This window comes from Lonchura striata, chromosome 1, assembly GCF_050655825.1.
Source record: "Lonchura striata isolate lonStrDom1 chromosome 1, ASM5065582v1, whole genome shotgun sequence".
NCBI lineage: Eukaryota > Metazoa > Chordata > Aves > Passeriformes > Estrildidae > Lonchura > Lonchura striata.
In genome coordinates this window covers 28,134,541-28,150,027 of record NC_140703.1, presented here as the reverse complement: position 1 = coordinate 28,150,027, position 15,487 = coordinate 28,134,541, and the positions used below count along the sequence as shown (strand labels likewise).

At 46.7% G+C, this 15,487-nt stretch overlaps 1 protein-coding gene across 6 annotated transcripts in view; it reads left to right on the top strand.

Moving 5' to 3' along the window:
* IGSF11 (immunoglobulin superfamily member 11) overlaps positions 1-15,487 on the top strand; it is a 140,439-nt gene that overhangs the window by 58,591 nt on the left and 66,361 nt on the right. The window contains exon 1 of one of the 6 annotated variants that reach the window (XM_085591657.1): positions 3,698-10,169. The exons of the other annotated variants lie outside the window; for them this stretch is intronic. Within the exon in view, the coding sequence (XP_085447783.1) occupies positions 10,130-10,169 (40 nt within the window). The 5' untranslated portion in view covers positions 3,698-10,129. Of the gene's footprint in view, positions 1-3,697; positions 10,170-15,487 lie in introns of those variants that run through there. 6 annotated transcript variants of the gene reach the window in all.

The window sequence follows — 15,487 nt, the reverse complement described above, 5'->3', positions numbered from 1 at the left end:
TCTCCAGCACACCCAGGACCCTGGCAGCAGATGCTACAGGCTGGCTCCCAGCTCACTCTGCCTGCCATGCTGAATGGGGGGACTGGGAAGCACCAGTGGACTGGCACTTCTAAGTCTGCATCAGTGAAGTCATTTTTCCAGCAGAAGCCATTTCCTTTCCCATAGCACCTTCCTATCTTTCTTGCAGGGAGGATGCAGTGGCAGCAGCCACTACTGCATCTCAGCAAGTCTGTGCAGATAACTTGCAGCAAGTCACAGAGAAAATGCCTCCTTTCTGCAGGGGTTTAATTAGGCTGTTGTCAGAATCTGAGGTATCGATGATTCCGAGATTGTAAAAAGTCTTTGTCTTTCTGCCCCGTTGCCAAAGAAGAAGCCATAATTCGTCTGTGCTGTTTTCAAGGTTGTTTATTCTTGCTCATCTCTAACATGTTCTGCTGCCCTGCTGCAGCTCTGTCCTGCAGGGCAGCGTGTGGAGCTCTGCCCTCAGTGGGATGTTACAAACATTAAATACCAGAAACTACCTGTGCTATATTTACAATAATGTGCCAATATCTGTCACCTACATTGAACAGTGTGTCCCCAGCCTAAACCAATAGAAAAATGCCAACACTACAGTGAAACTTGGAGGGCATGAAGAAGGAGAAAAAGGACAAAACACACCCAATTTCCTCCATCTTGTCCTCTTTGAACTCCTTATCTAGAATCCTAAAATTTTACTTTTGCACCCATGCCACACTTAATTATTACTTGTATCAAACACTCAGAGCTGGTAATTCATCCTGTAAGATTGAAAACTCTTTTCCATGGACAGAGATCAGAGACAGTGTCTCTGGGGGCTCTGTACAGGGGGGTTCCTGACCCCCTGCCAGGGTCCCAGGCCTTCCAGGGCAGCCAGAGGGAAGCCCTGGATCCCCACATGCTGTCAATTACCTTAGCAGAGGAGGCACACTTACCGTGCCATAGGGTGGGCATCAGTCAAGCTGGGTGTGAAAGGGCAGGAGCCACAGGTGTGTGGAGAGACTGAGCTCCCCAAGACTTGCAAAGGCTGAATAAAGCACAGCACTTGCAGTGGTGCACCTCTGATGCATTGTGAAGGCTGGCCTAGAACAGAGACTAGATGGAGGTACGAATAAAATAGGATTTATAAAGAGGCCTCAATAGATCCACCTTGGACAGCACAAGAGCCCAGCTGCGGCAAAACCCCAGGTGAACCCAAAATGGTCACAAAATGGATGACTAGTCATGGTGTCTCACACTTTTATAAGTTTTGGGCCATTAGCACATTGGAGTCAATTGTCCAATTACAGCTTTAGCTCATGAAATCCCATCCTTCTTGTTTTCTCTCTTTGATCTGCTGTTATTTATGCTCTTGGGTCTGAGATCTGGATCACCTGTCCTTGGTCCCCAGCTAGAGAAGGAATTGTTTTGTCCACCTACTCTGTGAAGAGAGCTTACTACCCCTAGTATGAAGCCCAGACCCACACACTAAGCAGCACAGAATCTGGAAATATAAAATTTAAAGCCTGAGGCGCCGCCTCCAGTGAGTGAGGTCACAGGCTGCACCACCAGAAGTGTGCTGGACCTCTAGTGATGTGTGTGAGTGCTCTGGAACTCTCTTAGAGCTGGATGTGGTGTGGGCAGTGTGTGTGCTGCTGTGTGTACTTGTGTGGTGGTCCTGCTGTCCTTCGAGGTGAAGCTGTATTTTAACAGTGTGTGAGGAAATGTGGTATTTGAAAGGTTGCTTTGATGCTCTGAGTGGGCTTCATGTTGCCCTCTGAGCCTGTGCTGGAAGACTGCTAAACATTGTGTCATCTGTCCTTGAAATTGCCTCATGAGCAAGGCAGTGGAGATACTGCTGGGCACGAAGGGGGGACATTGGCTGAGCTGTGTTTCAGGAGGTATTTTCCTGCTCTTTCCTTTGCCATTCCCCACAAAGAGTCAAAAATTAGATGACAAAATAGGAAACGGATCCTCCCCAAAAAATGCCATCTTTAAAACCAATAACGATTGGAAAGGATTGTGCACAAACTTAGAGTGTGCAGCAAAGTGCCTGGTGTGGTTTGTTCTGTGCCTGAAGGCTGAGCAAGCAGCTGTGAGTGAAATCATGTACAAGTGCACACACACAAACACAGAGCTCTGCATTTGCCAGCAACCTGCACTCTGCATATGAAATATCATGTCTGTGCTAAAGGTCCATCATCTGAGGGGGTTGTGCTGTCAGGAACTACAAAGGAGAGAATCATTGCTATATACATTGCTGGAAAACCTGAAAGGTTGCAGAAGCAGGACTAACTGTGCTGTTTAGGCTTCTTTTTAAAATTTTTATTTATTAAAATGCTCTAGATGCAGAGTAGCTCTTCTCATTATTTATAACTGTCACTACTGCCTTGAAATGAAACTGCTGGCACTTTGATAAATGTGGTGAAAGCTTGTCTGGTGTCCCTGCTACTTCTCTAAAGTGCCTCCTGCGTCCTCTGCTGAATTGCTGTTTCATCAGTTTGGACAGCAGTGTTCCTCAGCAAATTGCAGTAAAAGTCTCTTGCATCATCCCATGCTAATGGAAATGGAGCAGGAGGGAGTGAGCCTGTGCCATGAGCATCCTGTAAGTGCTAGGCAGAGCAGGGACAGGAGGAAGAAGACAGCCCTGCTGAGCACCACTCACTCTCCATCCTGGTGAGTTTGGTGGGATAAAGGCTGCTGTTCAGGGTTGCTGTGAGCATGTTTTTCTTTTGCCTTGTGCTGACAGCTAGGATGTCATTCCTGTTTGAATTGCTTGTGCCCAAGGGCAAAAATTAAGTTGTTCCAGCCTCAGCCCCTCCTTCCCATCATCTCAGTGGCCATGGTGTCAGGACAGTCAAGTGATGGGCTGTACTGGGGCTGTCCTGATAGCTGAGTGCAGGGACCTTTTAAAAAGCTGGAAGAATGCAAATCCCCTGAGATCAGAGAAAGCTAAAATGCTGACATTGAAGAATCTAGTGACCAAAACAAAGGGAGAAAGTTTGTTTAAAACAACCAACCAACAAAGAAACTAACCAACAGCAACAAAGAGGAAGCATCTCAAAACCTTGACTTCTCCTTTGAGCAGAGGGACGTTCTCTTAGATCTTCTTGCTAAGCAGAAGCTGCACTTGTGCTGAAGCAAGCCTGTCAGGATGATGAGGCAATAGAAAACTTGTCTTGCAAGGGGAGATTAGAAGAGCTTGGACTGTTAGCATGAGGAAAATGGCAGGGGGAGTATAGGAGTGCTCTGTAAATATGTTAGCAGGTAAACAGGGTGAATAGGGAAGAGTTTTTTTAAGGCTAAAATAAGGTGTTTGCAACAGTACAGGCTCTGATAAATTAATTGTGGTAATCTAGTCTAGGAATTAGACCACAGTTTCATACTGCAAGGTGGGAGAAATTTGGAGAGCAGCTTCCAAACAGGACAACAGGAACAAAATTCCCAGACAGGCTTTGAGGACTCTTGATCTGTCTGTGAAGGGGATTGTATTAAGAGGGCCAGGCTCTGTCTGCCAGCAGATTCTGCTCTATGCTGCTTCCTGTATTTCTAGTCCCACATTAACTATTCAGGCTTTTTGTATGAGATGTGCATAGATAGAAATCATACATTAAACCGAGTGGTTTGCAACTTGAAACTAATTTGTTTGGGGCATGTGTTTTTTTGTCATTTGGTTTTTGTCATTTGGTTTTGGTTTCTTTTTTTTTTTTTTTTTCTTCTTTTTTTTTTTTTTCCCATGGCTTCTTTCAGGGTGTCCTTTTGACCCGAATATGCCACAGCAGCATTTCACCCAGTGCCCAGGTTTCCCCTTCCTCGTCCTCGAGCCGTCTCACTTTTGTGCAAGCTGTTTCTACCAATGCATAGCACAACTCAGCACTTTTGGGGGATGAAAGCTATTTACCAGCTAAGAGGGCAAGAGTACAAAACTATTTTCAGCTCTGTGACCCACCTCGGCCAATTGGATTGTGTCTGATAATCCTATTTGGTGGAGATGGGTTCACATAACCTAAAATAGTTTCTGCTCTTTGCCTTTACCTCCGACTCTGGTGCCTACACAGCAACTGGGCTGGGGTGCCTGTGCTGTAAGACCTGACCTCCAGAAGGGAGAGGGGCAGTGTGAGAGCTTGGGCTGAAGCTCCTTTCCAGGAGGTTGTCCCTTTATCCTCACTGGTGTCCTGTGAGGGGATGCCCTTGAGCCATGGTGTGAGCTTGCTCTCCACTGCTGTTGAATTAGGCATGGATGTGTCTACCTCTCACCTTCTTATTACAGCCCAGGCATCAGTCTTGGCTTGTCCTTTTGGTGAGGAACAGTATTTTGGATTGCCACTGGAGCACTTTCATTTTTGCCTGCACTCCCACATACTCCATTGTGTAGCCTAGAATGGGCAGGAAGGAATTAAATCAGATGAAGAAAAGGACATTGGTATTGTCTTACAAAATTCACTTCAAATGTGTAAAGAATTTCAAAGTAATGAAAAATCTATTGCCTAAATTAGGCCAAGAATAGATGTTGCTATTTAGCCCAAACTTTCCAGACATAATTTGAGGTTCTAGGGCTTTTATTAGTGCTGTAACTAAATAGTGAACTTCCTTTTTTACTCCAGTTTTACTTTGAGGAAAGAATTGTGAAGTTTCATTGTCTACTTCACCTTTTTAGCTTTGTACCTTGGTGCCACTTTTACCCTTGTTTCGCAGGAGTCTCCAAAATACTGCATTTGCAAGAAGTCATCAAATCATACAGCCAGATTAAGAAAGGAAACCCTACTGAGGGAAAGGAGGCCTATAATGTGGATTTAGGCAGAGTATTAGGCATAAGAATATCCAAGCCAGCAGGCTGCAGGAATCTAGACTTCAGAGCTGCTACTCAGGGATTCCTTGAGTATTTGGGATGGGGGTGGGTGTGTAAAGCTGAATATCTCTGAGCTTGTAGAGGACTACAGAGCAGGAATGTTGCCGAGTTTTGTGGTTACCAGTTATAGCTCAGCTGAGCTGAGGCACTTTCTGGCCTTGGTTACTACAACTTTCATCCCTTTGATGGATGGAGAGTACCAGACACACTGAGCTGGGCTCACATGCCTGCCTCCTCCCTCATCAAAAAGGAACAACTGTGGACCAATCCCCTGGGCAGTCCCAATGGCAGTGGGAGATCCTGTGCCCTCCCTTGAGGGGTAAGATGAGATGCTCCCTCTGGCACAGGTCCCTCAGGTGCTGCTCAGCCATACCATGGCTCAGTGCTGCTTCTGGCTTGTGCTCATCAAAGCTATCCCCCTTATTTCAAGGAATAAAACTTGGAATAGCAGAGGCATGTTCCCCAGAGGAGTGGGAGGAATAGGAAGGCTGTCTGAGGGTAAGGTGCAGTCTGGTATGAGAATCGCAGAATATTTGGAGTTGGAAGGGACCCACAAGGATCATCAAGTCCAGCTTTTAAGTGAATGACCCATACAGGGATTGAATCCACAACCTTGGCATTCTGTTTTTTTGATTTTTTTTTAAGCACCAGGCTCCAACCAAGAGAACTCAGGGTCATTTTCCTAGCAAAAGCATAAACTGGAGGTTGTGGAATGTTACTAAACCCAGTGTCAGCTTAGGCATGGGGCTTTTGTTGCCATGGGTGCTGGACCAGGCTGAGCCTGACTCCCAGTGCTGTGTGTGGTGAGCCTTTGTCTGCCCTGTGATGCAGCAAAACACTTGGCAAGTGTTGTCAGAGACCAGTGTATGCAGTGCTTTGCACTGCTTTAGACAGTGCTTTTCATCATGGGCCATTGCAGATGCTGAGTTAAGCCTGGCAGCAAACCCAGGAGGTGGGCCAAGTGTGCTACAAGCCAGGGCAGGCTGGGGAAGCATGTGGAGCCACCCTTGTGGATTACAGGATGGGCAGAGCAGGGGCAGCCTCCTGGCTGTTTCCCTTTCTTGGCAGCATTCAGACTCAGAGTTCATGGCACGATGGTTCGATCACTCCAACCTGCAGCTTCTCCCTCACCTGCCCTCCTGGCCTGTGCAGCAGCAGCAGCAGCAGCTGCTGCATGGGAATGGAATGCTTTTCCTGCCACACAAATATCCAGCACTGCAAAACTAGCCTGAAGTTTCTCCCTTTCCCCCCTGTCCCAGTATCCTTGTTCTTCTGGGTTTTCAGGGATCATGTGAGTTCTCCCAGAGATATTCAGCAGGGACATGTGGCTTATTGTTGCTTCTTTTTTCTGCCTTCTCACGAAGTAAAACCTTTTTCTTGTTTCAGTGTTAGCTCAGCAAGGGCATTGGATTTGGATCCAGCATGAAGATGAGCAGCCAGCATAAAACCTGGGCGAGGTTTTGGAGTAAATAAAACACCCAATTCATCTCACGGTGTCATTTGCACCAGATGTCTTGGAAACCAGAGCCTCAGTCGGACAGGCAAGCCTGCACCCACTGGAATTGAAAGGATCTTTCCAGCCTGAGTGCTGGCATCCCTAGAGGGATTTCCTTCTAGGCTTTCTCAGTTTACCTGGACAATAGTCATAAGCTTAGCCTTTCTTGCACATGCTTTAATCTCATGTTTCAGACTGTCTGCTAGTCATCTGTAGGGTCAGGAGGGCATTTCTCTCTCTGATCAGTATGGCAGATCTGCTGCAGTCTGGTTGGGTTTTTCTTCCTTCTCAGTACTTTAGGGCACATTTTACTTTTTCAAATTTCTTGGTGCTTTTGCCTAAGAAGTTACACCTGATGGTGAAGGCAGAACATTGCAGGGTGTCAGTGGAGTACTTTATGTGCATTCCTGCCCCTGGGCATTCTGCATTTACATCTTTGGGTGCTGTCAGCAGCACAGGACACCAAGAGGAGGGTAAAATTTCTCTTTGTGGGAGCTTTTCATATCAAAATGCCCATTGCCAGAGTGCCAGAAATTGCATGGTGTTTCCAGTCCATCCTTCCTAGTGACTGGGATGCAATTCATCCAAGGACTGGCAGGGTGCTCGCTGTCTGTGGTGGGGATTTGGCTTCCTTGGGGACTGCCACCAAGTTTTCCTGCATCCTACTCCAAATGTAGCCCATGTCCTCAACCTACTCAGATCTAAGGGCTGCTGTGCTCCCCTCCCTTCCCTCTTCCCCTGTGAATTTTGTAATTCACCTTATTTAGTTCAGAATTGCAGCAGTCAGGGTATTAAAAAAATAAATAAACTAAAAATCTATCAATAATATGCATTTAGAAACAAGCCTACAGGGTGCTTAATTAAACCAAATGCGATGGGAGGCAGCCAAAAGGCATCTGTGGTGTGTGTGTGCACAGACAGCTGGCCATGGGGGAGCAGCACGTGTGTACGTGTGGGTGAGAGAGGGAATGAAAGATCTGGTTAAATGGATCCTTTCTATCCGAGCTCTAAATATAATGTTCTTAAATGAGGAACCCATGAGAAAACAGCAATGCCCTCATGAAATATGTGGAGAGGCTTGTGCCAGGAAAAGGTCAGCAGCCTGGCTTTGCAGGGCTAGCACAGCTGTAGGCTGGGGTGACTGAGGGTTTTGGTGGGGAAGAGACAGCCCAGCCAGCCCTCTCCTGGGCACAGGGACTACATTTTCCTGCTGGATTCAAGCTGGAAGGCTGGTGGCTCTCACCTAGTTTGAAAGAGACAAAAGGCAGGCTGGGAGAGGGATGTGTGGGCTTTTCTTTTACCCAGGCTTTGATTGCTGGCAGGAAGTGGAAAGAGGAATGGAAACAAAGCTATGAATTTCAACTTCTGTTTTGTCCCTGGCATCCATAAAATCTATACCTCTTTCCTTCATGAGCTAATTACCACCTGGATATCATAAGGACCTGATTTTATTTTCTTCTTCAGTTACTTTGGAAGACACAAACAGAGAAACCTAGGTGTACTGGGGGAAGTAATTCTGACCTACTAGACCTGCCTTTTCTTTTTAAATCATTTTCATAGAGTCATCTACGCAGTGTGTCCATTTTTTTTTCAGCTTGTGTTCTCTATTTGCCAAAAATATTTAGCTTCTTCCCTTTCACAGCCCTGCAGAGTCCCTCCTCATTTGTCTACTATTGTAAATGCAGGCGAACCCAATGGGAAGAAATGATGATGTTCAACTCTAGTTCAGAAGGCTGAATGATTTCTTTATTATAACTATGCTAAAATACATTAATATACTATATAAAAAGAAGATACTAAAGCTACATACTACTTTCTCTGACTCTAACTCTAATACAACTTGCAACCCTCTCTCAAGAGTCCAGTCCCAGGGGGGTTGGATTGGCCATCAGGCTCAAACAATCCTCACCAGAATCCAATCAAGCACTACTGCAGGTAAAAAATTCTCCAAACACATTCCACATAGGAAAATCAAGGAGCAGAAATAGAAACAGAAATAGTTTTCTCTTTCTTCTCTCTGTGCACCTCTATGAAAAATCCTGAGAGTGAGAGAAATGTGCTTGCCACAGCCTACCTCTGCTGTCCCAGAAAAGGGAGGCAGAGGACCCTGGTGCCGGGTAGCTTTCCCTGATGGGAACCCTCGGGGAGAGTTGCCCATTTCTGGGGAGCTGAGGATGTCAATGTGCCGTGTGCCCGCAGCGGGTCCTGCAGTGAGCAGCTCTCCTGCTGCCATGGTACAGGGTGTGGGTGCCACAGCTGTGTGCAAAGCCAGCATCATCCTCCTGTGCCTGATGCCCACTTAAAAACAAGGGGGAGCAGAAAAAAGGTTTTTGTTTTCCAGCTGAAATAGCTTCATCGAGTCATGGGCACAGTCGCTGTAAATGCAGCTGTTGTGTGTGGCCCTGGGATGACTGGCTCTGCTGTGCATCAGGCCCACAGGGGCTCCTCTGAGCTGGGGGCTGGTGAAAGCCACAAGATGTGATGGTGGGAAAGGATTGCCACAAGGATGGAGGTTTGCCATCCATTGCAAATAGCCTTGCAGCTGAGAGGTTTGCTGAGTGTGAGGTGTAGCTGTGGATGCTGCTAGCTTCTCAGCCACAGGACAGCAGTGAGCCATGTTGCTAGCTGGAATAAGAGGAATATTGCATCCATGATGGTGGCTTTGTAGTCTGTGAAGCTTGCAGTCCTGTGCCTTCTCTGAAATTCAGGTTGGTGAAAAGAATTAGGGTGGAAGGGCCCATCTAATCCACCTGCAGGCAGAGCAGTGCAGCTTGTAACTTTACATTAAGGACTTCCAGCTGCACCTTTGTTGTCAGGTTTGGCAACTGCACAGCCTTTCTCTGGCTTCCCAGTGAGCTCTAGACTGCCTCAACACATGTGGAGCCATTGTATGTGTTGAGTTGTAAAGGAGGGTGGATGCTCTGTCGAGATCCTGGTTCAAGCTGCTCCTCCACAATGCCATTTCTGTGCCAAGCAGGTAATGCAGGTTCTTATTGGCTCTAATTAATGCTCCTGGCAGTGATGACAAGTGGCCTGCAGAAGTGTGAATCTAGTTTAAAGAGCCTAAGAAGCCAAAAAAAAAAAAAAGAAAATAAACAAAGCCTTCTAATCTGATCTATTATGCTCAAGCCAAGAGATCAGCAAAATGATCAAGCAAGGAAGAGAAACAACTTCTGGCTACTAGATTTTGCATGCCTATCCAGGCGAAGTGCTGGGGGTAACTATTAAATGATTGTGGCACACTGAACATCAATCTTGTAGCAAGCTTGGATAATACCCTCTGGTGAATTAACAAGGACTGCTGATATCTAAGTGCTTTTCAGCTGTGTGTTGCCAGGAATAAGTCTCACTTCTGGGGGGACCTGAGTCTCTCCTCAATCTGAGTTTAATTCCCTCCCATCTGCTGTCTGCATTTCCCGATGATCCTCACCCAAGTAGGGCACAGTGTGTGTTTTGAGGGGAGTGGGGACATGCTGGGCTCTCTGTGGGCTGACATTTCCCAGCCAGAGAATTTCTGCTGTGTGGGAATGTCCAGGGTCTGCTGCACTCTTTGTGCCCCCACACGAGCAGCCGGGTGCTGCCTCAGCTGAAGCTCCTGGGAGCCTCTGCTAAGGTGGCTCTGCTGATAGAACAAAACCGACTAAGCTTGTGCAGTCTGAAGCAGGGGACAAAGGCAGTCTCATTCCCACCATTGCTGGGAAAAATGGGCATAATTATCTCATTATTCCTGCAGCCTCCACAGCTCCCAGAGAACGAGTAACTGGTGTGCAACAATGCCTCTGCTGTAAATGACGCCCTCAGCACATTCCACTGAAGCAGAAGATGGAGGTACAAAGCACTGTCTGCCCCCAGACCACGCTCACATTCAGCAATGGGGCTTTGGTCCACTGAGCTTTAAGTTTTGGGTTGTTGTTTTTGTTTTGATTTTTTGAAAGTGGGGCAAGGAGCTCTGTGTGGGCTTTCTGCTGCTTTATTGATTAAATCAAGGGCATGGTGCATGTTCAGTTTGCAGGGGTTGGAGTTGTGCAAGAAGCTGTGGCACCCTTGTCCCAGATGTGACTGGCATCTTCACTCAGTGGGCAGGAAGGGGCACTTGTGTCCTGGCTGTGCCAGTGGAAATCTGGAGAGTGCCACTTCTTCCTCCTGGATCTGTCAAAATGAATTTTCCTCTTTTGGCATCAAAAGTGTCCCTGAGATCCTTGTTTGGAAGGAGGCAAGACTAGGGGGTAGGAACAGGAGAGATTTTGCCAAGCTTCATGCAGCCTGCAGACATGTAAGAGCAGAACTGGATGCCATGACTCAGGTTTAGTTGCTTTGCCTTGTTTAAAAGGTGTCCCATAAAAAGAAACAGATGCTGCCATTAGGAGCAGAGAAGATTCTTTTGTCAGACTTCTTCATGTTTCACTGATCCATTGCTGGTTGGTGGCGGTTACTGCAGTGCTGCTGATGCCTGTCCCATTATCTGTGGATGCCTGAAATCTGGAGTACATTTGTTTTTCTCTCTACTTGTTACTCACATGAGAAATATTAGGAAGCTGTCTCCCAGGTTTTCCTGGAGTGTTTCTGGAAGACTGAAAAAGTGTACCAATAAGTTTCTTCATCCTTGTCTGAAAATTGCATTGGCTTTCAGGAAAAGGAGATATTTTGCACAGTGTTTGCCAGGCAACTGATTTAATTAAGTGTTAACATACAGCAGGATATGATTTTTCAATGTTTGTTTAAGTTTCCATTCTGTTGGTTGTGATGTGAATTTCATTGGAGATGTCTTTGGCAAAAATGAAGAACTTGAGATCTAAAATTTTTAATGTGTCTTAAAAACAACTAAAAGAGCAGGTGTAAAAAACTCCATCCATACATGAATTTTCACTTAGGCCTCAGACTATTGCAAACCCACAAAAACAAAAATCCAGAGACCTAAGCATCCTTCTCTGCAGCCCTGCAGGGAGCAAGGCTGGTGTTGGCTGGCACAGGAGCTTTCTCAGCTGGGCAGAGTGAGGTGGGTGTGGGTGCTCCTGGCAGAGAGCAGAGCAGAGCCAGCTGCAGGGAGCCAGGGCAGCCCCCATCACTTTGTTCCAGGCTCTGATGCTGACTTGCTACAGAATTTGAGTGGCTCCTTTTCCAGCAGATAAAACTGGGAAGGGTGACTGTTGCTTGTAGTGAAAGGAGGCAGTGTGTGAATTGGTGGGGGTTGTGCTTGTGCCTCTGCAAAGTGCTGGATGGATGTAAAATGTCTTTATTCCCTGTCTGGTCCCAAACTAAAAACCCTGTGAGGCTGTGCAGAGGAGGGATCCCTCTTCCTTGCAGGCCATCTGCAATTCTTCCTGCCAGCAGCCTCTGCTGCTCCCACACTGAGCCAGCAACTTGATGGTATGTTGGGGCTGGCTGGCTCTGAGCAAGCGGTGGCTTACACAGAGGGTGGAGCTATCTGAAATCCTGCACCTAACCTTGGCAAGGACAGGCTGTAGCCAAGCAATAAGACTTCTCCATCTTTGCCACGCCATCTGTCTTCTTCAACTTTCTGTAATCTTTCAGCTGCCGGATTAGAAATTATCACTATGCAGTACTGGGCTGAATCCAAAGCAGGGTTCTTCCTTCAAGTGATTCAGGAGAGGAAAGCCTCGCTGAAATGTGGTGTATCTTCCACCTCCTCAGGACCCTTCAGGGTCACACCTGCCCACCTTGGAGCATCCTGGAATAGTAGAGCTGGATTTATGCTTTGTGTCTTGATATTTTCCAATGCCATGTGCAGGGGTAGAGGGGATAGCACTTGTGATTTAGCAGGACAAGTGTTGGGAGAGGAACACAACTGTTAATTTCTCCTCTCGTCTGGCCTTGGCTAAATAACATACTCAATGCTGATGCACATGTGGAAGAAGTTCTGAGTCCTGCACTTGCTCATTATCAGTCTGACTTTCTGGAATCAAAGGAGAAATTGATCTTTCCTCTGTGTTTTTACAGCCCCAAATATTTTGAGGAGTGAGACAAAATGCTTCTTTCTCTTGTACTGTTTCTAGCATCCATGTTATCAGTGTTGCATTGTCAGATGTTTCCTTGCTGCTTAAAACATTTTGCCTCTTCTTCCAGCACCAAAGGCATTCTTTCCACAGGGGACACAAAATTTTGTGGTAGGCTCAGCACAGAGCGATTGGTGCACGATGCACTGGTGTCACCCAGACACTGAAGCAGGCTTAGTGCCTTTGTGCCACAAATGCATGCAGGACTCTGGAACACAGTAAGACAGCTTTCCTGCTCTTACCCAACTGCTGGTACTGCCAGTTTTAGCAGAGTGACTGCTGCTAGCTTTTCCTTGAGGTTTCCCAGTTGTATCTTGTATCTGGAAGAATATTTAGGGACCTGTGGCTTAAGCACCTGGCAGTAACACTGAGGGTATGACATCTGCCTACCTACAGAAGTGCTGCCATGCCCAGGGTCCCTCCTGGCATCTGGAGAAGTCAGTGTGGTGGCTGGGATGGTGGGAAAGGAGGCAGTGAGCTGTCTCAGTTGGAGGACCAGGGAGATGCCTGGTTCCTCATGCCAGTCAAAAGCCAGCAGTATTTTATAAAGGGCTGGTGCTGGTGGTTATGGGCATTATTTTAGAATGTGTTTTATTCATGTTGAAATTTGAACCAGAAGAGGAACAGCTTAGTTGGTTATGCAGTATCAGAAGGAATAGGGAGCCATTAAAATGTATCTGGGTGAGCAAAGCTGGGTGCACAGAGAGGCAGAAAATCTCAGCAGTGAGAAGGGGTCCTTTGGTAGCACTTATTTTTCTGACAGAATCTGCACTTTTGTTGCTGCTCTGTGAGGTGCAGTGCAGAAAGGATGACTGCCTGGAGGGTGCTGCTGGGAGGTGAAGCTGTGTGCAGTTTCCTCAGGGAAGCAGCAGTTCCTTTTGTGAGCCATTGCTCTGTGTGTGCCCGTGTTAATGGTGCTGATCTGCCACTCAGTGTCATAGGTCCCTGCCTCCCAAAAGAACCTGCACTATGGAAAGGGAACAGAGAGGGGAAAGAAAAGATGAGAAGCAGGGGATTTACAGGCTCACAGGGAGGTGATGTGGACAATGCCTACATGAGACACTGCAGGCAGAAGTAAGCTCACTTGACCTCCTATCTGAGCCCATGGATGAAAGCCAGCATTGGTCTGGAAGCCATGAGATTGCTTCAGTGCAGCACTGGGTATAGGCTCATTCTCCTTGTATCTCAGCATGCCAACCACAGCTGTGCATCTTCATCCTGGCTGAATCCAAAGCAGGGTTCCTCCTTCAAGTGATTCTGCCTGCAATACTCCAGGTAAATATACCTGTGGTGCTGCAGGTGCCACCTTCTGCTTATAATCCCTGCTTTTCCCAAAGTGCAGCCCACCTGGAGCCCACCAAGTGCATGTTTAAGGGAACGCTACTCAGGCTGTCCCCTAAATGAGTCAAATGGCTCTAATGTGCACCAGCTGGTCCCATCACCTTCAGATGTAATTGTTTAATGTACATGTTGTACGTCAGCTTAACAACTTGACAGTGCTGTGGTTCACACAGAAATATCACAATGCAACACTGCAGCATGACCAGTTCTCCTGAACTGCACCTTTAAAAATAACAGTTAGGCTGAAGATCCCAATTTATGTTTCTCTGGAAGGCTGAATGCTGTGGATGCCTTTGTTGTGCTAGCAGAGTGTCAGTGTTTGGGAAGTCACTTGCTAATCCTCCAACAGTGGTTGGAGGATTAAGTTCAGAAGGGGTGGGTTTGCCCTGAGGAATGATCCCTAAAATTGCTGATTTGGAGAGTCCCTTCTAGTCTCTGCAGTTGTTTGTACACAAACCTATCATCTATTCTTGTCCTGGGATTTGCTGTTTATGTGGAGGAGAACAAATAAAGAGTCTTCTGCAATTTCAATGGAAGCCAGGGAGCTTTTAAGCAGGCAGGGCAGCTACTGGCATCCCTGTCTCTCTGCTGAAGAAATGGGCTGACTGCTACGAGAAATGTGAGATGTCACAGTTCCTTTTCATCTGAGGGATGAAAAACACTGTACAGGCATTTAAGCTTTGCAAAATCTCCCTGCAAGATGTAGGAGGAATTTTTTTACAGATGGAGAAACTGAGACAAAATGCCTTGCTGCTGCTTGATCCATTCATTACTGAAAGAATTGAGGACAGAAGTTGGGACACCTATTCATAGCATTGACCACAAGGTCCTCCCTCCCTGTCACCTTGGGAGGGATGTAGCCCATGCAGCAGTGCTCCTGGGAGGGCATTCAGTGTCTACCTTGGTCAGGAGACTATTTTGCAGATATGACTCCTCCATTTTTGCAATACATTGCCTCTGACCTGTATTTCTTACAGATATTTTGTTTCACCACCCCATTTCTACTATGTCAGCCTGCAGGACCCATCTGTATGTGCTTCCCATTCCCTATCCCTCCCCATTTTCAATCTATGCCAGTGCACTGCTTACTTGAATCATAAAAACTCTCACCTTGAGTGGGCATTTTGTTTCCCTGCTTGTGGTTCTGTGCTCCCCTTTCCGTATTGCCCTGCCAGCTGTGGCACAAACAAAACCTGTCTGTGGGGGGAGGGAGCAGGCTGGGGATGCCCATCCTCAGGGACATGTTGTGAATGAGAGATGCTACTCTGTCCTCCCTTCCTCTTCCCTGCAGTGAGCTGACCATCTGCTTACCTTAATGGACTAGAGATTAGCCTGGGGGTTAAGTTATCAACATAATTAACCTAGATTTCTCCTCTACGGCTGAGGCAATTTTTACTTATCTGCTGCTCAGGTGATGTTGTGAAATTCAGACTGCTCTCGAGGAACAACAGAAACTGGAGCAAGTGGAGGGGAAAACTTTCAAAGTTTGAAATTACTCTGAAGCTCCCAAGGCGCAGAGATGAGAGATGATGAAGCTTGTGCAGGGTCACGTATGTTCTCAGCTATGAGAACAGTATTGAAGAGAAGTCTAATATATTATTAATACTGCCTGTTCTTTACGTGGAGGGCTTTTCAGGTCTTTGTCTCAAACCAGGCAAGACTCATTACCTCTGTTTATGAAAATTTGTTCCTGGAACACATGCAGAAAGCTAACAAATTGAAAATATTACATCCCTGTGTTTCTGTCCAGGTGACTTTTGTCATCTACCTGTAGGACACTTCCCAGCCTGT